The 27184-nt window shown below is 39.7% G+C and overlaps 1 protein-coding gene across 3 annotated transcripts; it reads left to right on the top strand.

Annotated features, from left to right (window-relative positions):
• The first annotated feature begins 77 nt into the window (after positions 1-77).
• wu:fc17b08 (ligand-dependent corepressor) lies at positions 78-26920 on the top strand. 3 transcript variants are annotated; one of them, XM_019260836.2, is made up of 7 exons: positions 78-204; positions 10136-10201; positions 11381-11460; positions 12192-12324; positions 12575-12895; positions 13022-13121; positions 21677-26920. In XM_019260836.2, the coding sequence occupies exons 1-7, from the start codon at positions 108-110 to the stop codon at positions 26388-26390; spliced, it is 5511 nt and encodes a 1836-aa protein (XP_019116381.2). In that variant the 5' UTR covers positions 78-107; the 3' UTR covers positions 26391-26920. The 3 variants fall into 3 exon arrangements, with proteins under 3 accessions (XP_019116381.2, XP_019116382.1, XP_027133204.1); XM_019260837.2 differs by lacking the exon at positions 21677-26920 and adding an exon at positions 15148-21495; XM_027277403.1 differs by lacking the exon at positions 78-204 and adding an exon at positions 9773-9903.
• The last annotated feature ends 264 nt before the right edge of the window (positions 26921-27184 follow it).

The following is a 27184-nucleotide window of genomic DNA, read 5'->3' as shown; positions in this document are numbered from 1 at the left end:
CCCTCCATATCACCACCGTGGAAATTGCGTCGATTTATGACCCTGTCGGCTTCCCATACAGAGCGCTTCCTCTTCCCCTGCTGGTGCCCGCCAGACAACGATAGAAAATGGCGAGTCAGTGTAAAAGGCAGCAATGCACAATCGACAGGCACGGCTTTCGGCAGGAACTTGACTCGTGGCGACACAAACTCATTCACTGTGTAGGTAAGGATAATGCCATTTACGTCTTGCACGTTTTTACCGGTTGAATTTCGCCTCTGTGCGCTGGTTATCGACGTAAATAACCATCTGCTCCCGGACCCACTCGGGGCATCTCCGAGCGACTTTTTTGTCCTCAACTGTTTCCTTCTCACGGCCTGCGCAGTTAGTTCAGTGTTGCAGTTTGTGACGACGTTGCATGACTTCTTGTGTTTGTGCACTGTTTTATTTTTTATTTTATTTTATTGTTTGCAAAGACAAACTGTAGACTTTAGTTGTCTGCTGGCGTAACGTTAGTTTGTTTAAAGGGCACCGTGCTTGTTTTAAAGGGAGTGTCTCTCGGCGTTGCGTCGGCTCAAAAAGGACTCCCCTGTTTGCTGAAATGCGCGCTCCCGTGTGATGATACTGTATTTTGGATGGGGGAGGGCGACAGATACCCCTGGTTTCAGTTAACATTTGGCTTACTTGCTTCTCCCAAACGCTGCTGGTGTTAAATTACTGCATTGAGGAAGTGGCTGGGACCCCACGGCTGGTGTTATTTTCCATTTTTTTGGACGACGTTTACGCTGATAAACTCATCCAGTGTTAGTTGCAAATAAATAAATAAAAAAAAAGGCACGCAGGCAAGCTTGTTGTATTGTGTGTGTTTGTGTGGGGGTGGGAGAGGAAGCTCTACTGTATTTTTTTTTTTTTTCTCTAGCACGAGCATAAGGTGGATATTTGTTTTTTGTTTTTTTCATCTCCACAATTATTGGATGGATTCACGTCATCATCAAGTTAATTTCCTTAATACTTTGGTTAATGACTAAGTTCCTGCAAAACTAATGAACTAGCCTAAGCTTTACTTTGTGTTTAGTGCACATTAACATTTTTTTTTTGCGCCATGGTCTGGTTTCATGTAAGACAATATTTTCACGACTGACATTCAAGGTGTCGGGGATAAATATGATGAATTGAAATGACACGACCGGCACAAAAACACACATAAAGAGCATAAAAAATACAACTTGCTATTACGTTGAACTCGTTGGAGCCCTGAGCTTGTTTCTCTTTCTCATGTCTCGTCTATGCCTAAACTTGGTTTTGGTTTTTCCAAAGAAGTTTTTTTTATTTATTTATTTTGTTTTATTTACCTATTTCTGTGAGCTTGTGGGCTTAATTTTTGTGGTTGTTGACACATGTCAAGAGGCAGGTTGGTTATTTTTCAAAATAAAACATCTTTCAGACTCTGATAATCAATAAAATATTGTTCTACTGCTGCTGAACATACTATTTATTGGAAACTTTGTCAGTCGACTGCTTCGGATGTTCCCTTTTTTTGTGAGGCGCCGCATTCAAACGCCTGGTTTAGCCTGCCTGACTTTTTTTAACATCGGCCTTGGTTGCCGGTGATTTTGAAAGCATCAGATTTGCACAGGGAGAAAGTTAGCGTGCGTATAAAATCTCAGCGCACGACATCGTTATCCTGGCAGTCCCAGCTAATCCAAAAAAATGGGCAAAGACGTGGAGCGTGGGTCGAACTGAGGAGTGCTGAATGAAGCCGAGTTGCTGTCGTTCTTTTAATTATGTCTAATTCTAAGCCTTGTAATTTGAATGGGTGAATTCAGCTCAGAACGTGTTTATTTCTCATGTGTAAAGTTTTTTTTGACCTGGAGGGTTATGGGTATTGTTTTGTGGTCATTAGAAGAACTGCAGCGTTGGCTTCTGGATAAAGGGCATATTTATTAAGAGAATAAACTGTATGCAAGGTATTGATAAGATTTACAATCAAAACAATGCCACCCGCAATTGATTAACCAATGGATAACCTCCGCCTTGCTTTCCCTCCTCCGATGTTGTCGACTGACAGTCTCACTTGTTCTGCTGCAGAAACACACACAGAGAAAGAAAGATGTTATCTGGTGTTGTGTTGAAGACGTGTACGGACCTGCTTGCAACAATAAGCCTCCTCCACATGTGGCTCACCTGCTGCTGTGAAAACAGAATCTAAAACATGAATTTAGTTTTTTTGAGCATATTCGTAAAAATACTGCTGAATGACACCGTTAGAGAGAAGCAGAAAGAGGCCGGGCGGGGCACGCCTGTGTGCACGTTTGCTTGCAGTAAGAGACAGAGGTGTAGGTGTGCATGGAGAGAAGAGCAGGAAAAGCCAGGTGAGCAGATTAAATCGGCGTGTAAGGAAACTCAGAAATAAATTAAAACCTGTGACATAACAATGATCTAGTTAAATAGTAGTAGTAAAAACAGTAGCATGAATAATAACACAGTATCAACAGCAGCACGTGGTGAGTAGTGCTGCACCTGAAACAAAAAGCTAAAAAACTCTTGTCACTCTCTTGGACCTCTGTTTACAGATCATTGTTCTGCCTAACATTAGTTGTGTATATTCATGTGTTTGGGTTATGCATCATGTTGCTCCACTTTAAGTGGATTAAAATAAATCATAAAACAATTGAACATTTCTGCTTTTGTTCATGACTTTTGTGTTTTTGTGGAAGACTTGATTTAATATATAATATTCCTCTGTAACATGAAGTCCTTTGTGATGCGTTTTCTAAGTCACCATCTAATTCTGTTTCACACATATTGATAGATGGCTTATGTGCACATGACGAGCAGTTGTGTACCGTTTAGCAGAAGGGCTTGAGGAAGAGGGAGAGGCCATTTTTAAATCCTTGCCTTGGCAACCTCCCTCTGGTGACTCTGTAACATAGCAACAGCCAATGTGGACACTCGGTACCATCGCACACAGATTGATCAGACACATAAGGGACAGAGAGTTGCTTGGTGACAGTATTTTCTATTTGAATGAAATAATTCATAATTCATTAAGAGGACTGCCTGCTTTTGGCTGGATAGAAAAGAACATGCAAACTTTAATCAGAAGGACACAAATCTAAGATAAATGCATGAGTGCAGGTTTTTAGTAAGGGTCTGTGATATTTTATTCAGTGTATTTTACAATTTTAATGCTACAACATGCATATATGTTTTTCTCCCATTTTTTTTCGGCTGTGCGTAAAACAGAACATTAAACCGCAGGACACAAACTCATTTAAAACCTAGAACACTACTACTGACGCTGCTGATCTCAAAATGTCACATTAAATCAGTCTCACTGAAAGTGCTGCTAAGTATAGGTCTTATTGAAATGTGCAATGTATGCACAAGGGATGCACTCTGTTTGTGCACAAAAATCCCGACATGCCTTTTTAAAGGAGTAGATTTGGGCAGCAGTAACACAAAGTGCAACAGTATCTAAAAGGTTTTTCTGTCATTTAAGAATTTTGTGGTGTTGTATATTTAATAAAATGGTCGGCTCTTGTGTTACTTAGGGGAACTTAAGCACTGACTTCGTGAATAGTAAGGGCATGTGCAGCTAAACGATTGACACAGACCAGCTGAAATTGTCAGCGCACTGCTGTCATTTATAGACGAGTTTAAACACAGTTTAGATTCAGAATGGTTTCTGATGTTTTAGGCATTACATTGGAATGAACATCACGTTTTTTGTAATAGTATGGCTACTACTGCACAGATGATTATTGGTCCTTTACACCACCTGTTTTACATAGTGACAGATGTTAGGGATGTGTGTGGACTGATCCAGAACGATGTTACTCCAGCTAAGAGGCTCCAATACTAGGTGGACTGTGTGCTCATCATTGAAAAGAAACTCGAGAGAGAATAATAGCTTTCTGACGAGTTGCTAGCTCCAGACCCAGGACGGCTCAGTTAGTCAGTTCCCCCTTGATGATTGACAAATGTCCCTTGTGTTTAGGGTAGCACTGTAAAGCTGCAGAGTACATGACAACAGCATCAGTCTGCTGGTTGCAGAATGGCATATTCTGTCCATGACAACAAGGACACACTTTTGTTTGGCTTTTTGGTGGAGACGGCTGCACGCCACCACCATCACCCTGCTGCAGCTGAAAATGGACATTTTGTCTTTGTGTATTTAATGCGAGCAATAAAACTGCAGCGCAGAGACAAGGGCAATTGTCCCATAGAACAGCAGCGACAATTGTCTGTATGTTTGCCTATACATGTGTTCATGGTCCATCTGCCCACAGATGCAAACTGTGTGTTCGAGGATTTCTGCTCGGATTTTGGAAAATTTGGACTGAAACAGCACAAGCTGTATTTGAAAATGCCAGGAATGTGAGTTATTCATGTTTGCGTTTGGCATGTGGGTGAGTGGGATTAAGGATTTCCCCCAAACAACAAGCAAATATTGACATCAGGCAGATTGTCTTGTTTATAATTTAAACTTTAGCCTGGCCCATTTTCTGCTCAGCATGCATCTGATGTGCGTTTGACCTAAAAACAAAATTCTAATTTGCAAAAAGAGCTGGCTGAGGTTTGTTAATATTTTGCAAAACGGCTTTTCATAGTTTCATATGAAACTTGTTGTTTTTGACTGTGTGCGTGTGCTTGTACACGTACATGCACCCTTTTTTCCCCATGCTTGCTTAAAACCATGTTGGTCTCATGTTTGTTATTCAAAGTTATGCTTTGTGCAGCATTACACAATTTGACTGTCAGTTTGCATCATGCCATGTTAAATATTCATGGAGTGTATTTTTTTTTTTATCCCCCCCCCCCCCCTGCTGTAGATTTTGCTCAAAGCTGCCACCTCATTGCTCATCGCTTGATCCAACTGCTGCATATTGCTTGTAATGAACACGATGTGTAGTAACCAAATGACACTTGAAGCACTGCTTTGCTTATGCCCATGTAATGGCTGAGCTTGGCTGTTGACCTACCGTGAGCTCCTGGATAGCATAGCAGGCATCAGTAAATGCTTTTTGGATGGCTGGGCATTGCTGCTGTTTTGTATGTAATGGGACTGACTTGGGATGAAAATAGTCACGGACTGTAGCTCGCCTAATTTATGCAACTTTGTCATCTCTGCACTCATCCTCAGTCCCGTCTTACATCTACACAGAGCATCGCTCAGGGATATCAGTGACTGTCATCATATAAAATTACGCTCTGATGAGCACACAATTTTCAAACATCGGTATGATGCAGTTTGAATAGATTAAAGAATTTATTGGCTAACAAATTCCCCCAGTGTTTCCAAAACGCTACAGCCAAGGATGGCAGATTTAACAGTGTTTATTTTGCCTGCTCACCGATTTGAGCTCCTGTTCTGCGAGCTTGTGGTCACTCCTTTTGAGATAACGTGCGTACAGTAGTTAGAGTGGGGGATGGGCCGAGTGGGGGTTGATGCAGCACTGTACACCCTCAGCACTAGAGCGGCAGAGGGAAGGGTGGGTCATCCAATAGACGGAGCACTGCAGTTCCATTATGAGTATAAATAGTTGTGTTTGCATTTCATCAACATTTTTTTTAAAAAGTAAATGAAGATGAAGAAGGAACACGCACCATAATCCTTTTTTATACGTATGCTTCCTGCAGCCCACAGACTTTCTATTGTCAGAAAAGGTCAAACACATTTACATGTAGGAAGCTGGAAAAAACATTTGTGGTTCGTCTGGTTAAAAATGTTGCACCTGATTTTATCAGTGTTGCTTGTAAGTGGGCAGGTGCAACATGGGTAGCAGCAGAAATGCACGCCAGCAGAAAAGTGCGTGTGTTGACCTCTTGTTTTGGATCAATTGGGATAAACACTGCAACCGTGACATTGTGTTTTTTTTCTCCTAACAAAGCACTCTGAATGAATGTGCTGCAGTCAGTAAGGGTTATGCTTTCAGCAGTATACTGTCTGACTAAAAGAAGAAGATTTCTGAAGACCACACAATAACCCTACAGTAATGTAAAATGTTTTGGAGGAATCATTAAAAATATATTGACTGCAAATTTAATCTGGGAAGAAAATACTTCTTGAGCCATGTAGAGATGTGAACAGATTGTGATCTGAAGTAGTTCTTGAACCAGTGGCTCTGCCCACTTCATCTCCATCTCAGTGTAATAAGTGATAGTAGGAGGATAAAAGAATAAATAAAGAATTTACCTTTTGGCTTCAGTGCCAACCCACATAGCAGTAGCAATAAGAAGTAAAGAGGGTTTTTATCTTGCATTTTGTTGACCCACAGCACAGGTTAAGATTAGGATTTAGGGGAGGTCAAGCTTATCCTAGATCTGTGGGATTTCTCTTTCTAAGTGCTTGTGGGAAGGACGCACCCTCCAATTCGTTCCTCTCTTCCTGTCTGTGATTGGCTAGAGATGTAGGTCAGAAGTGGGCTTAAAGCCAATTCATGGTTTGTGCATGCGGCGTGGCGGTGTGACATGAATTTCGTAATGGGCACAAATACACGAGGGTCCATATGCAGCCCAAAATGTGTGACCATGCAGATTGTCCCTGAAACAAACTGCAGCGACTGCAAATTGTAGAGAAGTAAATTGAACGTTTGTTTTGTGCACCGTATACATGTAGGTATGTATAGACTATAAATCATCCTTGGTTCTAGTCTTATTTATTGGTTGTATACACTGTCACACCAAATACAACATGCAGAGTATGCACGTGTGGAACTTGTCTGTGTACGCTACTCCCAGTTGTATGTATAGAAACACGTGCACATCTGCTGTCCACAGCTGTTTGCATCTGTACTGGAGTATAATCGAGGTTTAGTGCGGATTGGGCAGTTGTTGCTCACCAGGAGTGTACATTAAAAACACAAAAAGGGTGTGGGTTTCATGTCAACGTTTGTGTGGCTGATGCTGAAGTTACAATCCCAAACATTGATGCTTACTCTTTCACAAAAGTTAAGATATTCTTGCTTGCTTGCATGTGATTGCTTTTGCTTTTGGTCGTACTAGTAGCTTTAAGGCTCCGCTTTATCGACCAAATGATCATAAATCAAAAAATTAAATACATTATTAACTAGTACGACGATGAAAGTTATTGTGCATTGCAGCCTTAATGGACTCTTAATAGAACCAAATGTAGTCATCAATGTCCTTTTTAAGGAGTCTTGAAATGTATTCAGTTTGACAAATGCCACCATTCAAAACTCATTGAATTGTCCTGAATTTAAAACGTCTTCAGTTCTTTTGATCAGATTTTTTTTTTTGTTACAGTGAAGCAGCATCTGAAGTTTTAAAGGTCTCTAAAATCATACCCTAACCTAAATCTAAATTTTAGGCTGTCTAAAAATCTCACTTGGCCAAGAGGAATTTCTCTCCTCAACAGGTTCCTTGTGGAAAAAACCTGAAACGAACGAAAAGTATTCTGCACGATCACATCTATATGTTAGTTTACCTGTAGCCATCATTGCCTCAGACAAATACATGTAGCTATGTAAAAAAACAAAACAAAAAAAAACACATTGATAAAAATAATTATACACTTTTAATTTCATATTGGACCAACAGTGAAATTACAGTGGGTTCAACAATGACTACAGCATACAACAGTACTCCTTTTTTCCTATTTCATGGTTAAAAGAAAAAACGTTATTTTGAATCATTTGTACTTTGCAGCTCTCCTCCAGAACAATTCTTTGATTATATTTTTATTTCAGCAAAACTCTCGTCTCTCACCATTCCATTTTTCATTTTAGCATACCTCTGTGAGAATTAAGCAGTGCCTTCACTCCTCTATGAATTGCCTGGAGGAGAGCCACAGTGCTTATGCTTTGAGTAAATGGGGGAAAAAAAACAACCCCTAAGCCAACGAGGGCTAGAAATAGCAAAACGGTCTTGAATCATCACCGTTCTTATATACAGCTAAAATGATTTGACATTAATGGCACTAAGTCCAGTAATCAGGGACAAAAATGCATAACAATTCTGGATAAAAGACTAAATATTGTAATGGCACTCAATGACGTGTTGTCAATGCAAATTGTCCCGTGTGTGTGCCCCGCCCTCCAGTTTTTAGCAACGAAGATGAAGATTGTCAGCCTCATTAACCTGATATCTTTGTCCTGACTGTCTTTCCATTAGCCCATGTGAAAATTTAATATAATTAGGTGTTAAGCCCAGTGGCATATAATACCAGGCTCCTTTTTTTTCTCTCTCTCTTTTCTTCATTATCACTTTATACCTCTATACCCAGTGCTTGTTATTGTATCTGGAGGCTGATTACTATACATCAGACCAGATAAGAGTAGTAGCAGCAGCTCAGTGGTGGCCTGATTCCCTCTTCAGTGTAATTAATTGGTGAATGTTCCTTTAAACAGGAGACAGAAACTTAAAAGCGAAACGTTTAAGGTTTTATTTCTGCAGCCAAAAGTGTATCAATATGGCCTGTGCGGTTAAGTGTATGATGCTGAATACAGTGACATGTTGGTGTTCTTAATCTGTTCATTGTGCATTTTAATCGTGCCTGTTATTCACTGTTTTTATACACTCATTTATTTTGTACGACCTGCATGACTGCCGTACAGGCTATCAATATTTCATTCAGTGTACATGCAGGAAGCTTTCTCCTTTTTTAGATCTAAGTTGCTTCTCCCAAAATGGATGTTGATTTAAAAGACGTTCTTTTTCATCATCCGCTGCTGTACTGTATGCGCTGTCAGTAGGAACGTGTGAATATTGGCTCAAAGTCACGGTTTACAGTATGACACATTTTTAAAATGCCCTAAACTGAATTCCTGAAGAGTAGTTTGATGTCATGGCGCTGCTCTGTCAAACGAAATTGGATGACCTACTTTTCTCCCCCTGCCTCTGAAATATTTCAGAAATAGGATTGGATAGCTCCAGATGAAGTCCTGTGCACTAACCCAGAAACAGACTCACGCTGCAGCTATAGGCAAGGCAGTGTTTCACCACTTACCCCCCACCCCCACCCCACTTCATGTTTGGCTGTTGAAAAGTGGGTGGGAATTCGTAGGGAAAGCGGAGCGAGGGCATTTTTACAGATGACAGCTTTTATTGAATTCACTGTGAATTTGGGAAGAGAGTGGATGCTAAGGGCTGGTCTTTGTTTTTCTATGAAGACGTACTGTAAGTAAGCCTTTGCTATGACGTGTAGTTGGATGACCAGTTTAACACTTTTAGCTAATTTAACTTGTCATGTTTATTTTCACGTTGGCCTAAATATGTTACATTTTCTACGCTGCTGTTTTTTTTTTTTAAATAGTTGTTTCAGGGCTTTTTGTACCGGCATGTTTTAATGAGTTTTCTGCCTTTTGGTGTTTAGCACATTCAAAATAGTATACACTCTCATTTAAGATTCAGTTCAGTAGACAGATGTTACCTCTGACCTCTTTAGCGCTTGATTTAATGCATGTAGTGGTTTTGGATTGACCCTGCGGCTCTCAGCAGACATTGCATATTGTGTTAATGCACAGTTAGGCAAAGTCTTGTGGCACAAAACGCACTATATCTTTCAAATACCTGTGACTGTAGCATACCATGAATATTTTATCCCCAGCATGTAGGCCTATCTAATAAAGAATGTCTTGCTGTTGCTTAGTGTTTTAGTTTAGGACTGTAAAGATTTGGTTTTGGTTCCTGATATGCAACAGTATGTAGGGTACTTTGACGTCCTCACCTAACAGTGTTGTTTCTGGCGATTTCTTTTTTTTTTTTATGTTATAGCATGCAGTCACTCCCAACTCTGTAGGTGCTTTAGTTGCTTGGCAACAGGAGGCATGTATTTACCATTGAAGTAAAAACCTAGGGTGAAAGCTGATGATATGCTTGCATATGGTTGCTAACAGGGGTTGTCAAGATGAAATAGACAAGCGGTCCTGGGTGACTGGAAAAGACACGATCATATGAAATGTCAGTGATGTACAATAGACAAGGCTCTAACTACTATGAGTATGAATTAATTTGGACCCTTGGTTGTCTTAAACAGTGATTCATTTTGAGTCTCTGTTTTGTTGCTGTTGGTTCAAGTCTTAATTAGGAGTATATCCCAACCGATGTTGGGTCAAAATGTATATGTTCAGTTTGCTATTGTATGATATCTCTGACAACTGCATGTTAATTTGAATGTCACGTCTTTCCTCAGGTGTTGAGAGCATTCTCGAAGGTCTCTTTGGTCCAGAGCTGGTAGAAGACCTAAAATTATTTAAGGGTAAGAATCTGTTTTCATGATCATTATAGTGGCTGTGTGTATGAAAGACAATTTTGTGGTTTGAGCATAATCTGTTATCTGCTCATTATGACAATACTGCTGCATTGTACCATCTGGTACCCCTCTACATTCACTCTACAAGACAGCCCCTCTGCCAGCAGAAGAGAAGATGCCTTGTGTTCCTACGAAGTTGATGTTTTGGATGGCGTGGGGCCAGTGTAAAAAGTCTACAGTGTCCTAAAGACATTTTTGTAATGCATGATGTTGGTGATACAATAGTGGGCATTATTTGGGTTTTCATTACATGTCCAGAGAGAAGAATGTCAAAGTCAAATAGCAGCTGTGGACGAAGGCGAAGGACGGATCCGTCTCATTAAAACAAATCAAAGCACTTTTTATTATGGCCCACTCATTCATGTCATTAATACATTATGTTCATCATTGAGTTGTTCTCTGAAGAATTTTCGGTTCAAACTGAACCGCTTTCATGTCCTCATGTTTATGATAATGCAGAAAGAGACATAAAAAATAAATGTACCACATGCAGATTAGTTGGGCAGTGGAAGAACTTTGCTTTTGTTTGTTTTTATTATATATGCCAATTTTCTTTAATAGTCTGATTAGTTTAGAAATTAATGTAACTGTTAATTGATTGTTATTAAATCATGTATAGCATGTCTTTATCAGAGTTAGAAAGGGCAGAGTAAAGATAGATGAGTATGATTCATGTAGGGAAAATAAACAAGTTTGCTGATGCTGTCGTGCTGACCTTTTTATTGCACTAAACTTCATTTTGTATCTTTTTAGTTAGTATGTTGTAGTTCGTTGTTAATGATGGATAACACTTTTATCAGCCTCTGAAGGGGGTCATAACAGAAATGGTCTAGCCAATGCCATATTGTCACAGCATAATCGCAAATCATGGATTAGCCTCTACCCTCAAAGTCTGGGGCATTGAAGAGATTCCCTCACCCTTGGGGGAGGGGACATTGTAAACTGTTCCACAAAGACAGCTACTTGATTCATACAATGCACGTGACTGAACCATATGGATTCAATTATTAATTTATTTTGTTTTCTGTGAGTACAATTGCATGTTTGCCACAGTGTTCTCCTAAAAAGTATGATGTTTTTATGATGCATATTTATGTCTTGTGTATATCTGTTCTGTGTCCATAGACCTTGAGCCTACAACAGTGTCTGACTGGTCATTCGATGAAAACTGTCTATTCTGCTGTTTGAGACGAGACAAAGTAAAGGTAAGATTTCTTGTTTTCTCTTTCTTTCTTACTTTGGTGGTGATTTTATTTTGTTACCTTGATGCTTTAACTGTAACTGATAAGAGCACATGTGATGTGAGAGAGAGCACAAAAGACTTGAAGCTATAATTTTAAGGAGTGCCTCAGGACTTTTAGTGGTGATAGGCGGATGAGTGTTAGGATTGCCTGTGCTCTCTAATCCATTAGGGTTTCCCATGGGGGTGTACCATATCGTATCGTTCACAGTAATATTTGTGTCATTTTGTATGATTTATTTATTTTTTTAAAAAGAAAATGATAATGTAATAGTGGCAATATTCCGACTTGTTGACATAATAACGCCATCTTGTTACGCACAACAATAACAAGCATGGCTGAAAGTGAAAGTAACCTTGCTGCTATCTCCTCGGTGCACAAGTTATTTAAGAAAAAAAGGAACGACTTTCGAGTTTCGTTACAAACAAATAGATGCACAACAAACATAGGAATATGTAAAAAGTGCAAAAAGACTGTAAAACAAACTGGCAGTACTGCAAACACATTATCACAGGAATACTCTGAAATATCGTGACATTATTTTAGGACCATATCGCCCACCCTGAGTTTCCCAGAGGAATTATTTGTCTAAATATTAAGTGGGGAGAAATGAGTCATCCGAATGAATAAACTCTTCCCATGTATTGTTCAGTATGTCTTGTTTAACAGGACTTAACAGTTTTGTCATTTGACAGGAACACTTAATTGGCTTAAGCAGTGAGGGGCTTGAAGATACACCCAAACCTCTCCTGGTTAAAGATCAGACCACAATCAGCAGACTAGAGAAACAAGCCGAGGAATTTCTCAATGCAGTCCTCTGCAGAAAAGGTGAGTGTTGACGTCAGCGACGGCGTGGGCCTGGTAGTATTTATTTTAGCCAGTATTTTGTATATTTATTGTCCTTAGTACAATAATCATTTATTATTTCATTCTAATTGCTACAACTTGTAGTTCTTAATGCTGCTGGAATACTCTTAAAATATCTTTGCAGTGTGGTTGTGAATGTTTACTAATGATTGCATGCAGCCCCTGTGAAGGAATGCAGACTTTAACACGCAAATTTTTTTTCCCCTCTCAGATGTGCCAAATTTCTCGGACCCACACATTCCAGTAGTGGCTCGAGAGATCCTTCAGAGAATGATCCGACAGTTTGCTGCCGAATATACCTCAAAAACCAGCTCCCCTCAGGACAGTTGCTCAGATTCCCAGCCTCACTCTGACCAAAGCCTGCCGACCACACCCTTGCTCTCAGGGGCTCCTCCTTCTACTAGCCCCGCCACCACCGTGGCTGGGCCTGCACACAACCAGAACCCCGTCCTCAGCAAGCTCCTCATGGCTGACCAGGATGCTCCTCTTGACCTCACCATCAAGAAGCCCCTGGCTGTGCCTAGTGATCAAGGTATGGTGAATTTAAGACAAACTGTAACAGAGCAGCTTTTCAGGACTGAACGGGTGCACTGGTGATAGACCAGTCTGGACTGAACATCGAATCTAAATAAAGATTTTCCTACCTTTTTGTTAACAGATGGAGTTCTTGACTTATCTATCAAAAAGAATCGCTACAGCAGCAGCAGCCTGCCTGTCCGTAGTCCCTGCCTTTCTCCAGCCACATCCACGCTCAAAGGGTAAGCTACTTTTACTATTGTCTTTTTAGTCTCAGTCCTTAAGCAGTCATTTTTTGAGGATGTTATATTGTAGTTTACAATGACCACGAGTGGTGTCGATGCACAGGCATTAACTGAGGCCTGAAATTTGAGTCCTGAAATTGGAGATCAGTCAGCCAAGTTGGTGGCTTGATGGAAAAGAACAGAAACAAACAAGGTTGGGCTAACAGAAAGGTTTTCTGCCACAAAGGAACAGGGCGTTACTAACTGCAACAGAGGGCAAATCTTCCGTGTGCTTCTGCTGCTCGACTCTGATTTTAAACCTCACCCCAGTGCGTCTTTGAGGATTCATTTTGTATTGTGCTGCCATTCAAAATTAATTACCTTGCAGAGTTAATGCAGCTGCCTGCAGGTCACTGGTTTTGCCAGCAAGGGACTAAATGGGCAGAATCTATTAATAACATTATCATTGTGGCTTAAAAATATTCTGTTAGTGGGGCCTTGTTTTTGGTTTTTGTTCAATATTGTCTCGACACTGGCTGACTTGATGTTGATTTGCTACAGTGTTGCATCTTGCAACATCTTTTGTCAAGAAAATCATAGACCCCTGGAACAGCTTCCAGGATAATTAAAACTGAGAGAAACAGCTCCTTAAGGACTGAAACCTTTCACAACTGCAGTAGAGAGTAGATAGACATTTATTTTAAAGCAATCCTTGGAGACTCTCAATAATGAAATAAGATAGTAGTAGTTTTAAATTATTTCACATTTGAACGCCATGTTCCTTTCCCAAGGAAAGGTTCGGTTAATTCAGTTGTTTAAATATTAACATGTAAGCATTGCTCGTACATCAAATTGCTGGTACCATGAGTAGTTTTCATAAACATGATTCTAACTTTTTCTTTCATCACTGATGCAATGGATTAGATATTATACATTTCTTTTTATTCATCCAAATCAGAGGGCTGTGTTTACAATTTGAATTATATTCACTGTAGACATTTTTGTTTTATTCTTAAGTGAATCAAACATTTTAAACTATTTTTATCGAAACAGGATTTATTATTTCATTTGTTGTTTGGTTCTGTTTTGTTTTTCCTTGAGAGCAAAGACTCTTGATGCTCACTGTGCACTTGAATGTGCCTATAATTAAAAACAGTATTTCGTTTAATTAAGCGCCAGTGGCTTCTCATTCTGCTCTTCTGCCGCTTTGAGAGCTGATGGGATCTAAAAGTGCTGAACATTCCAAGCACGATAAAGCTGCCTCTGATTTTCATCTCAGTTTGATACAAACGCGTCCTCGGTTTTGATTAAAAGGGCTAGTATGAAAACTACATTTAAGTTCTGTGGAGTAATAACGTTGGAAAACCTGATTTAAGCTAGAAAAGGGAATAGTTGGGGCAATTTTTCTTATCATGGAATCAGACCATTTGACCCCCTGCAATGTCTATACAATGACAGCTCTGGGGGTAATATAATATATGAATCCATTATCCTCTTTTGATTTCTTTTATTTTCTTTTGTTCCATTACATGATCACATTTTATTCAGTTAGGTTTGACACACAACAACCCTCTGCTGGCTTACTCTTTTATTGCTGTGCTTGTTCAGTGGTAACGTCACAGACAAAATGTCAAGAGCTTTATTTGCATTAGTCATTTTGTACGGCATAGTTATTGTGCCCTGCTTAACAGCTACACACCAGCCCACCTTTATGTACTCCAATAACTGCCTTTTTTTCTTTGCTTTTGTTCTCATTGTTTCGTTTCCCTTTCTTTTTCTTTTTGTTATTTATGTTGATGCAAATCTTGTAAACAATCGCCACAGCAAGCAAATAAAAAAAATTGTCAAACTTGAGCCTTTTTTGTTCTTAAGTCACACACACTACCACACAGTCATATATGCTAAAAGATAGTGATGTTACCAAAGCAAGGTCATATAATAAAGGAGTGGCCAACATCCTTCCCTCCCCAACCCATCCTCCTTTAGAAAAGAAAAAGGCACTGTGCAAGCTCTGCTTACACCCAATTTCCTTCCATCCAATCAGGCGATCCTTGAGAGCGGACGGACAAGTCGGGCTGTTTATGAAGAGCCTACAGGATGGGAGGAGGAGGGAGAATATCGGCCACTCCACCCGTTATAAGCCTTCCTCGTCTCTTGCATACTCGCTGCACATCAAAGAGGAGGCCGATCTGGAGAGCGACCCAGAGTCACCTCTCAGCCATAACCACAGCTCCAGACCCACTGACCTTTTCAGAAATGGATCTGCTTCCTGGAATTCCAAAACTCATTTTGGGGCCCTCCTCAAACTCAAAACCAACAGTGAGGCTAGTGAGCGCCTTAAAGACATACCCAGGTTGTTGGAAGCCGCGGGACTTTTGACAAAGTCACTTGCTTATGAGAGAGGAAACCTCCAGGAGGCTTGCAGGGAGAACAGCCTCTCTCTTTCTCAGTCAGCATCTTTTGACCTCAAGATTCCCCAGGTGCGGGTTTTAGCTACAGGAACAGACCCGTCTGGGGATTCCATGTCCGAGTATTCAGGTTCGCTTTGTGAGAACGGTCTGGGAAAAACGCTCCGTTCCATGTTGCCCAGACAGATCCAGAAAAAGAGCAGCGGTGTTTTTAGTAGCTCAGGTTCGGAGAAGGAATACTGGCCTTATGACACTGACCGCCAAGCCTTGGGAGGAAACTATCCTCTGGATTCAGAGTCAGACCTAGGTAACAAGCAGCCAAGGAAGAAACGCGGGCGATATCGGCAATACAACACCGATCTGCTCGAGGAGGCTATTGTGGTGGTGATGGGCGGGAAAATGAGCGTATCTAAAGCCCAAACGATCTACGGCATTCCACACAGCACTCTGGAATACAAAGTTAAAGAGCGATTGGGGACCTTGAAACATCCCCCCAAAAAGAAACTGAAGCTGATAAGCCAGGTTGAGGAACAGGATGTTTCACGGTCCCCTGAGAGGAAAGAATCTCAAAACTCTCAGCACATTGTTTGTGAGAAAAGGGAGAGTGCATCTGAAGAGACTGGGAATGATTTCCATGATATGAGCCTCTCATCAAATGAGTGATATAGTGATAGAGTACTAATGATGTACTTTTTGACCAGACAGATGTTGCATTTGCCAGACAGTGGCTGTAGCTGACTTGTTTTTCCATAAACATTAACGTAACATTTAAATTGAAATACCCATATTTATTATTAACTTATGGCCATCTATCTTAAACACTCCCAAGTGTCTCCCTGCCCTACATATTGTGCCTGGAAGGCATACTTATTATTTGTCAAGAATTTTAATATACTCCCAGTTATATTGTTAATTAATTTAGTCTATTTATTTAGGTTATGTTTTAAAATATATATAGATATAATTCTTTGCTCTATAAATATATTCTTTACACACAGAGCCAAACTGAATCCTGAAAGTAAGTGGCGCCCCTCAGTGTCCTCTCTCAGTACTGTTCAGAGCACTTGGTCATATAGTTGATTCTCCTGCGTGCATGTATATAAACCCTCCGAGTATAGGTGAAAGCATATTCCTCATTGTAGAGAGTTTATGGATGACGGCGAAAGTCTCTGTCACTGTTTTACAAATGCACTTCTATAACTAAAAGTATGTCCAACCACTATTATATTTAATATATGTATTAATTCCAAACACTATTATCCAAAATGTTTATTTATTATTCTAGTCTGTTGGAATAGCATGGTTTGTTGTTCCTTTCTTGAATCCAAATTAAGCTAATCTTCACAAGCATGACAGGTTTTTGACACCTATGTTTTTCTGTGCTATATGAATGGTATTAGTTGTTTAGTTGCTTTTTTTTTTTATTGCCTTCACTGCACTCAGGATAAATTCAGATTGGGATGCAGTACTTGTCAGTCAGAAGATAATTGCTTACTGTACACACACAAGTATACCTCAGCTACAGTTTTGCTTAACTAAATGTTAATTGCCTCATATGTCACCTCTAACGGGAATGAATAGCATACCCAAATACTCATTTTTGAGGTAATATTTCAGGATGTCTTACTGACAAGTATGCGTTTCCTACTCTCACAACCTTCCTTAACCAGTCATCAGTAGCATTACAGTACCAGTGTAAGCCTTCACAGCATTTCAGTTCTGTGTGATTTTAGGGCTCGTCTTTCAGATTTCAGGTATTATCTCTGGGATGCTTTTCTCTAAGACCGTGAGAATAGCAGAATTTTTCTTTGATCTATAAAACAATGCAAAACTATTATTAGTATTTCCGTACAGAAGTATGACTTATGCATACACATCTCACCTGCCCATGGCACATGTTAAAGAATTGTCTCTTCAGGTCAATTTACAATACTTGCCTGGTTTGTGGGGATGATACTCAGTTGTAGTGACCTCAATATTTACAGTCACAGACAGTACACTAATCCTAACTCTAAAATACACTCATTTTTTAAAATTTTTACTTAAGGCGGACAAGAAAATCCGTCCTGTTCATGTGCATCTAAATAAAATCTAGATGCTGTAGCTATTGTCATTTTTAGAAGCTCCATTAAAGTCATTACTTTATAGAGGAAAAACTGACTTTTTTTAAGCAGTATTAACAGATAGCGCAACAAAACGGTTGACTGTCCTAGGTTTATATTTGCTAGCCAGCCAAGTTAGCTAACTTGTTAGCTACTGTTACAATCATGCCTCAATCCACACCCATCTATTTCTAGAGTTACTAAGGCAAAAATTCAGTGAAAATTAATTTCTCATCCCCGTGGAGGAATAGAGAGGAGTGATAAATATAAATATTGAACATAAAATATTGTCTCAGGCTGCTGGCTACATTTAATTGGAAAGCCCACTGAGATTTAATGAACTTGTATTGGTTTGATTGTGATTACCTTTTTTTTTGTACAGTTACAGACATACTGCAATTATTTTAAGTAACTGTGTGAATCAGTTTGCGGTTCACATGGATTTGTAGCTAAGGCACATGAGCTTGTGGGTTGACACTTTCCCTTTCTTCCACCAGATATTTCTGTGTTAAGTGGCTATACCAAAGGTCATTTAGATGCCATTTACTACCTACTAACAGAAGCCATTTTCATTGAATTTTTGCCTGGTGGACTTGGCAGAGGAACTCCATGATTTTGATTCTGCACAGTCCATTATTTTGCTCTATCAGGACACCTCATTGTGCATTACCACTTATACCTCAGGACATTCCAGAATATGGGATCATGGCCCATTATTCTTTTATCAGGTTGATTAAACAGCTCTAGCAAATCTTGGTCATTTTATTTAGCAAATATTTCAGCCTTTTGTATGTTACAATGTTGCTTAGGTTATCTAGTGAAATGCTTGCAGTTAAGGAATTAGTCATATTACATAACATTCTAAACATTTAAATAAGGGTTATTCAGAAATAAAATGTAGTTCAGGGACTTGCACACTTGTATGTTAATAACACTGTACCAATAGTATAACTTTGTTAGATGGTAAATTTACTAACTTGTTGAGCTTCTCTTATTCTCTCGCCTTTTCATGATCTAAATAGGTATTCTTTAGTTGATTGTTTATTCTTTTTTTAATAGGTTTGCATTTCCTCTCACTTTAAGGTAAAGACCTTCATTATTAGTAACTGATTTAACCACTCTGAATTCTCGTCATTCATTTGCTGTCATTAATTTAAGTATTCGTGCATTGACAATCATCCAGCATTACTCAGAAGTCACATTTGATTCATTTTCTCATTCAAAGTGTTTTAATGCATTTTAAGTAATATATTAAATACACACAGCGTAAGCGCTTTGAGTTGATAGGTAAACATGTTTCTACTGTCATTATCTGTAGCAAATCCAATGGTCAACTACCTCATCTTGAAAACCCATATCACTACTGTTCTCTTAGCTGTTCTGTGTAGCAGTTTCCATGTACACAACACAGTTTATTGTAAAGTTCTTTGAAAGGCTTTCTACTGTCTTAATCGCCTTTACGCAAAGTCCACAGGTAAACATTTTAGTGTATCTTTGTAGTTGATTGCACCATGATCTACGTAATTTTTTTCTTTTTGTGTTGGGGATGGAGCGCAGTGTAGGGGGCTTATTGTTTGGACAGTTGTGACAAAAGCATTTTTGATGATTTCCTACTTCAGAGAAATCTTTTTATTCCCAAATTGATGATTCTTTTGTTATGCTGTATTTATTAATCAATATTTATTAATTAATGGTTTTATCATCACTTAAGTAACCCATGAATGTAAATGGATTTAATGAAACAAAAAAAAGAAACTCACGTATGTGTTCTAGAAATAAGTAAATAATGCTTAAAAAGTATATTTAACTGTCTTACATGATAGATGTGAAGGGAAAACATTTAATATTGTCCCACTTCGTTCTGACATAAGTTGGATATTATTTGCTTGGTAAATATAATGTATGAGGATAAAGATCTTTCTACAAATGACTTGAGAATATCCATGTCCATAAATAATTATATGAAGATTTTGTATATTTAAAATGTACAAAGGAATGGCACTGGGTATATTTCGCATGGTTGGACTAAATCATATGTGTCAGTGGGAAGTTAGTTGTATATGGTGATGTTTATCTTTGAGGATGTTCTATTGAAAATACTGGAGTGTTGTTGTGTTTACTGTCAACAATATATCATGTAGAGGTGTGAACCAGTTCAAAATCTGCTTAATGGTTCACTGAAGATGTATGATGAAATCCCCCATACAGTAGTTTGTAATTGCCAGATTATTTATATCCCTAATGTCCAATATATGAACATTGCAGATGGATTAACGCATTCTTGTTTGTGTGCTTATGAAATATTGTGGAATTGAGTTGTGATTTGGTTTGCTTCTGCTTGTGAGATTGATTATTCTGGAAGAAAAAGGCATGTGCTTTGTGTCAGTTCCTTACTGCAATGCTAAGTGAAACAGAGAGTGAAACCCTCAGGGATCAAACACTTACCACTCATTATTCAGGTACTCCAACTCCACTATATCCCCTAGATCTTGCAAGCAGGGAAGTGAGTTAATGAGCTTAGCAAAAAATGAAGAGAAAAAAAAGGGTCAGGTTCCAGTTGCAGCAAATGTTATTTTTCTCTAAAATGTATTTTTGAATCTCTAAAAGTTACATTTGAGATATTTTGGCATGCTGTACAAATCTTTTTGTGTTTGGAACCAAAAAAACCTTATTACATGTTTTCATCGTTTTTATTATTTTTATACTTTGTTACACTATGAATGTCAATGTAACCTTAGTGCAGGTAAGATGTTGACCAATGGGTATTTAATTAACATATTTCTTTCTAAATTGAGTGCCTCAAACAGCACATATTTAATTTAACGAAAATAAAACTGCTTAATGTAAACGACATGTCTGAAGATTTCAGCAAAAGTCCTAAGACTCCTCACTTACTGTACATGCATTATGGCATTCATAATTCCCACTACAAAGGTTTTGTTGTAACTGTTGTGATTCAAACCTGAAAACCGTTTTTTTTTTTTTTTTTTTTACAATTCTGTTCTTTCGTCAATACACTAACACGGTTTTACATTAATGTAAATATCTGTTTTTAAAATCTGCATTCAAGTTACCTACTTGATAAATGTTCCACCATGTTTGCTATAGCTGAGACGTGGCAACATATGAAAACCTACAGATTTCAGCTTTACTATGTCACAACGAAACTGTTAGTAGCATGACATTTGGCAATTGAATATTTTTCATTACACAACATAGACTTGTGATATGTCACCTCAGGAATCCAGATGTTTCATTTGTCTGTTCATTTTCACAGTGTAGGTTTTTTTGTTTGTTTGTTTTTTACAAACAAACCTTTCAGAATTATTAGATAAATCTATTTTTGGCATAATGTGATGGTATAAATGCTCCAAAGGTGTTGGAAGATTTTGTAATGGATGTACCTCACTGACGAAACTTAAGTCAACTTAAGCCCTACTTGACTGATTAATTTAGATTTGCATTGGCAAAAACAACCTCACAGATATTGGACAAAATAATTTTGCATATATTCAGTCACGCTTGATTTTTCTTTTACTAGTTAATTTGTTTTTTTGAGCACTTGTATCCGTATGTCACCCTTTGCACTAATCATGAAATACATGAAAACTTGACAAAAATGATGTACTCTATATTTCCCCCTAAGATATTTGCTCTTTTAAGCGATAAACATGTTTGACTTGTTTTAATCAAAGTGGGCCACCATTGCTAAATGTATTGTGCATGTGTGAAATTTTGTTGATGTATACTGTAACAAAAAGCACCACTGTGCAAAGAAGAAAAATGTAATAACTGTAACAATATAATTGGTCGAGTTCACTGGATGAAGGTTCACTTTTAAAATCACATATTCTTCTAATAAATATGCAATGATAAACATTGTATTATGTTTGTGAATTATTTCGTACAAATATTCAGCGGAGCCACTTTCTTCCAATTTTATTTGGAACTTGTAGAGATGCAGGGACTTTTTTCTGCATGAATGAATAATCTACCAATTAATAGCATGAAGCAATGTTGCTCTTCATGTTCATTTACATCTATTTTGTTCTTTTCCCCTCAGTGTCTCAGAGTCTCCAGACTTGGGTGTAACCAAGGCCAAAGACCTGCAGTCCACCGCTACACTGGAACAGTTCATGGCCAAACTCTGTCCCCACCATCAGAGACAGATTGTAGACGCCATAGGTTTTCTACAGACGGAGGTCAAAGCACTCGCATCTTCCAATACACAGCAAGACTCTAACTCAACCTCCGGGATCCAGGGAACTGCCTGTTCCACTGCAAAATCCAGTGCAGTCACCCCTGAGAAGCCATGCTCTGGGCTAAGGCTTCCCTGTGAATCCACTCCCAAGTTAGAAGTCCAGGATATATCCCATTTTATCCCAAGCAGCTGTGCAATTAAAAAAGATGACCCTGCTTTGGATCTTTGCAGCCCTGAGTCAGGGAGTAATCAGGCTTTGGTCACCACCACTGCTAATCCAGTAGACACAGAGAACATCCGTCCTGGTGAGCATGTACCTCTAAGGATGAAAATCATGACCAGCAGTGTTGCTGCTGGTAAGAAGTTGTCATGTGTGCTTTCATCTCACGCTGACACTTTGGAGGACAGAGAGGGAAACTCAAATTCATCTAACAGAACAGAGACTCATAGTGCTAGACTCAGCTCCTCTGTCAAAAGACACAATCCGACTAGTCACACACATCAAGCTAGACAGAAAGAGATTTTCGGGCAAGCCAAAGAGACACCAGCAAAACTGTTTTCTGTCCACATGACCATTCCTTCAGACTCTCCACGGACTGCCAGGAAGACCATCAGGGCATCTTCTGATCATCGGATCCGGGATACTGCATGTAGGGGACTGGTTGACCCTGATCTCGGCCATTGTGACATTGTTTTTATTGACAAACCAATTACAGAGTGTTTTAAGGAACAGCAGCGCAGCATGGTCCCACGCCGCAATGCCAGAAAAAGCACCAGAGGACACATGTATTCAGATGAAATCTGGGAGTTAAAAACAGTCCGTACGTTGGCTAGGAGGGGCAATTGTCCTAATCCAATGCCAGAGCTGATCACATTAGTCACCCCAAAACAAGTACTTTCAAAGCTCGAGGGTGTACCACCTGTGGACATGCCTTTTGCTGGATCATGCAGGGAGTCAATAAGTCAACAAATGTCCACAGAAGAGTCAGATGAGAGTGTGATACCAGGAACAGGAGATATGGTGGAGGTAGCAGCCAGTGAAGTCGACGTTATAGTTGAAACTAGTCAGACAGATCAGTGTCAGAGCAAGGGGCAGTCTTTTCCTCCATCTCCGATAAGCTCACCATCAGAAAACAAGGAAACGGATATAAAAACAGATGTAGAACAGAATACAACTGCAGATTCAGGGATGACAACAGGAAGTGAGGAAAGTGTTGCTCAGACTCCATTGGAAGAAGAAAAAGATAATGACCTTGAATCTCAAGAGGACATGTGTGAAAGTACTGAACAAATGGTGGCAGAAACAATAGCGGAACCATTAGAGAATACTACCGAAGAAGAAACTGAGCCCCAGTTTTCATCCGATGAACAGCTCAACAGTGATCTCATTCTTGAGCAGAATATCGCTCCATCGCCAGTGAATCAAGTTGAGGAAGAGAAAGAGGAAAATAAAAGGGAGGAAATACAACATAATCAACCTCAGGAACTTCAGCCAGAGACTCGGATACACTTTGACAGCTCTGAAGTGACAGAGTCCAACACCAGAGGTTCAGAAGAGGAGCCAGTGTTGAAAGAACCAGAAATTAAAATATCTGAAGCAGTTGAGCCTTTAGGGCCTTTAGGGACTGAAGATGAAAATGATAACTGTGATGTGTCCTCCAAGACACTTGATGCGCTCTTGAAGGAATTACCCCCTTGGCGTAGGAAAAAAGGTACTGTAATTCCGCTGCCGAAGCGGCTAAGACCAACGGAAACCGTGGTAGTGGGTTATGTTAATGGTAGGCCCATATCCGCCTCTGACAGAAGTCTGCGTCGTAGATCAAGTAATTCTGCCACATCACCTAACAAAACCCCAGTGAAATCGAGTCAGAATGTACCCAATGAAACATCTCCTAATTCAGCAATTGATTCAAATGTTAAACGTGAACATTTGGACAAACCTGAAACACGCATGCCTGTAGAAGCATTGGAGACTTCTCCTGTGGTTCAGCAGGTGAAAGAACCATCTTCTGACACACCTTCAAGCCCAATGTCAAAATGTTCCCCAAGTGCCAAACAAATGCAGAAACAAAAGAGAGCTCAGAGAGATCAGGATAGTTCGCCTGTCCTGTCTGATCAGCTTGAGTCCAAACGGCTACTTAGATCGGCTGGTCAGAGGCCAAGTGGAGCTCCAGTATCGCCACTGACTTCAAATTCTGTCACTTCCATTTCATCTCCAAAACTGTCTGCTACCAATGCGCTTCCATCTTCAGAACACCTCCACCCCCCTTCCCCTCCTTCTCTGCTTCCTGTTACTTCTCCTTCAGTCACGTCATCTCCCCCTGCAGTCTCTGAACAGTCCCAACAGGACACGGTGCCAGAGACAACTGTGGAATTAAACAATGAAAAAGCTGAGCCAGTAGAGACAACCGCTGAAGAAATCCCAAAAAATAAAGGTGAAGATGAATTCCAGGTTAAACCGAAACTAAGGTCTGCAAAGGCTGTAGTAGAAGACAGTAATAATGAGAAACCACAACTTAGCAGTGAGGTATCAAGTCCATTAAAAAACCAAAGTCCTGTAAAGACTGAGATACAAACACAGATTACCCCATTAAAAAGTACACAGATTCTCCAAAAGGAGGCGGAAGCAACTGATGTTGCAACTGATGTTGCTTTGCCACAGAAGCCAGATGTAGCATGTTTAGGAGATAAGACTGGAGGTGGAGATGATAGCAGTTCTTCCATATCAGAAAAACCTACAAGAATGCCATTAAGGAGTGAGAGTAGTAAGCCTGAAATGTCCCACCAGTCTGTTACTCAGTCACCACCACTGGACAACAAGAAATTATCCTTGAGATCACAAAGATTCACTTCACCTTCTACCAGTGCGCTTACTGCAGCTGGAAGACCAAGTGACTTAGCTTGCCCCATCAGAATAATGCCAGAAAGAATAACTAAAACTCAGGTGAAGTCCCCTCCGGTGTCTGTTGCATCTGTTTTGCCCCACAGCTCAGCCCTCCCTACCGTTTCGCCGAGACCTGAGCCCCCAAAACAAACAAACAAATTTTTTGAGATTTTGACAGGAGAAGAAAACCAACATCTAATAACAAATCTGAATCTTAAGTATGATAAAATGCAAAAAGGTTGGGTGCAAATGGACAAAGAGGGTCAGCCAGCGACAAAATACAAAAACAAAGCGGACAGACAGGCAGCCATATGGAAAAGTAAACGCAGGGCACGGAAAACCAAGTCTTTAGACCACCAGAAATACTCACCAGTCCAAATGCTCTTCATGAAAAGTTTTAATCTCACCAGTATTTGTCACTGGTTCCTTGAATCAACAGAAACAAAGTCCCTTGTCATTGTGAAGAAGGTGAATACACGTCTTCCGTCAGAAACACAGCTGTGCTTCCACAGCCAGTCTAGTGCTTCAGGATCCTCTCAAGGGGTATTTCCAAGCCTACAGGCAGAGCGCTTAAAGAAACATTTGAAGAAGTTTGCCATCGCCTCTCCTGTAAAGAGCAACCCTAAGAGTCAGAAATTGATTGCTAAAGCACTGGAGCAAGAAGCAAATTCAGTCAAAGGGAAAGAGAGAAAAGAACTTCCAAATACGACTCAGACCATGACCAAGTCACACTCCTCCAAAGCCCGTGTACAGATAGGTGAATCCCAGAAATCCTCTGGTAAATCAAAGAATCCAGCTAGTGCACGGATCTTGAGGAAATACTCTAATATTCGAGAGAAGATGCAGGTTCAGCAAACCAACGTTAGACTGAAAAAGGCCTCAAAAACCTTAAGAACCAACAATATGAAAAGATTGGCTACTACAAAATCTGCTGCAAAGTCAAATCTGAAACCGTCTCTGAAGGCACAGAAATCACCCCTGCATGTCGGTAAACGAATTAAAGAGTCGGCAGCAAAAATGGAAAAAAGAAAAACATTGGCTGGCAAAAGAACTACAAAGCATCCTGTTCAAGAGAGGGCAGTCAGGGCTCAAGGCAGTAGTAGAGCTCAAAGAGATGCAACTAAAAAAGAAGAATTGCCAAAGAGATGTTCCCAACGACTAGGCTCTCCTAAAAAATCTGAACACAAACCATTCGATGTATCTAAAAGCAAGGCTGACAATAAAAAACAAACTGAAGCAGAGAAAGTAGAGGTGGATAAACCTGCTGTCAGTAAAGCGAATGCTGCAAAAATCCAAACAAAGGAATCATCACAAACTACAGTCACTGAAATCAAAGGTACCGAGAATGCTGTTGAAACCTCACAGCAGAGCATCGATGTCAAGGTTCCGACCTCACCTGACCAGGTACTAACAAGATCTCAGAGAAAAATGGAGGCAGCCGTCCCTTTGAGTGGGAGCCCTAGTCATGTTTCAAAGAGGGCTACAAAGTCTATGAAAACTCAAAATGCATCTCCTAAATTGGTCAGGAAAGCTGAGGAACCCGCACTGACAAGAAGTGGGGCTTTAAAGGTCCCTGCAAAGAGAAGTCAGGCAGCCTTCTTGCCAAGCAGAGCAACAAAATCTGCAACCAAGAGAGCTCGGGAGCTGTTAGAAACTCCAGCTAAGCGCACCAGGACATCACTGTCAAAATAAAATGGACATGCAGAGAGTAAGGTCATGTTTATTTAGAGGATTTTGTGATTTTCTTTTATCTGGAATATATTCAGAAGGACCAGAACTATCTATTTTCTACTCTCACCAAACTCTTCAGAGGATACCTGTTTCAGGAGGCAAATATGTGAAGAAGGAACATATTTTGAAAGTCATTTTATGCTTTTGTAAAGCTTCCGTGTGAAAATGCAGACGTGATGCATTATTAGCTGAGCATTTGCTCTATGTTCAGGGACTACAGACAAGTCCTACACAATGTCTAGCAAATGTAGTTGCTGTTTGGCTTTATGTGTCAGCACTCTACGACATGGCTGGAGATAACAATAGCCTCATCAAACCTTATTTTAATAGTTAGGATAACAAAGATCAAATAACTTTGATCTAGTTATCTAGGTGACATTAAATTCATTCATCATCCTGTTTTTTGTTTTTTTACCATTTGTATATAATTGTTTTAGATGATAGCATGCACTGCATTTACTGTTCAGAGAGCTTGCCATGAGAAGGGAGATCAGCTTTGGAAATAAACTTTTACTTACAATGAGTAGGCAGCTTGTATCTCCAGCCTGTCTTCCAATCGCAACATTGTGAATATGTGACTGTTGTGACCAGGTGCCTTATTTATGAAGTGTAAAGTAATAGAATATGTAAAATGTGAAAACTCCTGTCCTTTAGTTATAACAGCAGCTTTTAATTCCCGGAAAAGTAGTAAACATTTATTTGTTTCACCACGTGTGTGCAAATAGTTTCCGTTCCACGCAGTATGCTCCTCGTGC

The sequence above is a fragment of the Larimichthys crocea genome, chromosome III (assembly GCF_000972845.2).
Source record: "Larimichthys crocea isolate SSNF chromosome III, L_crocea_2.0, whole genome shotgun sequence".
NCBI lineage: Eukaryota > Metazoa > Chordata > Actinopteri > Sciaenidae > Larimichthys > Larimichthys crocea.
This window is presented reverse-complemented; position numbering and strand designations above follow the sequence as displayed.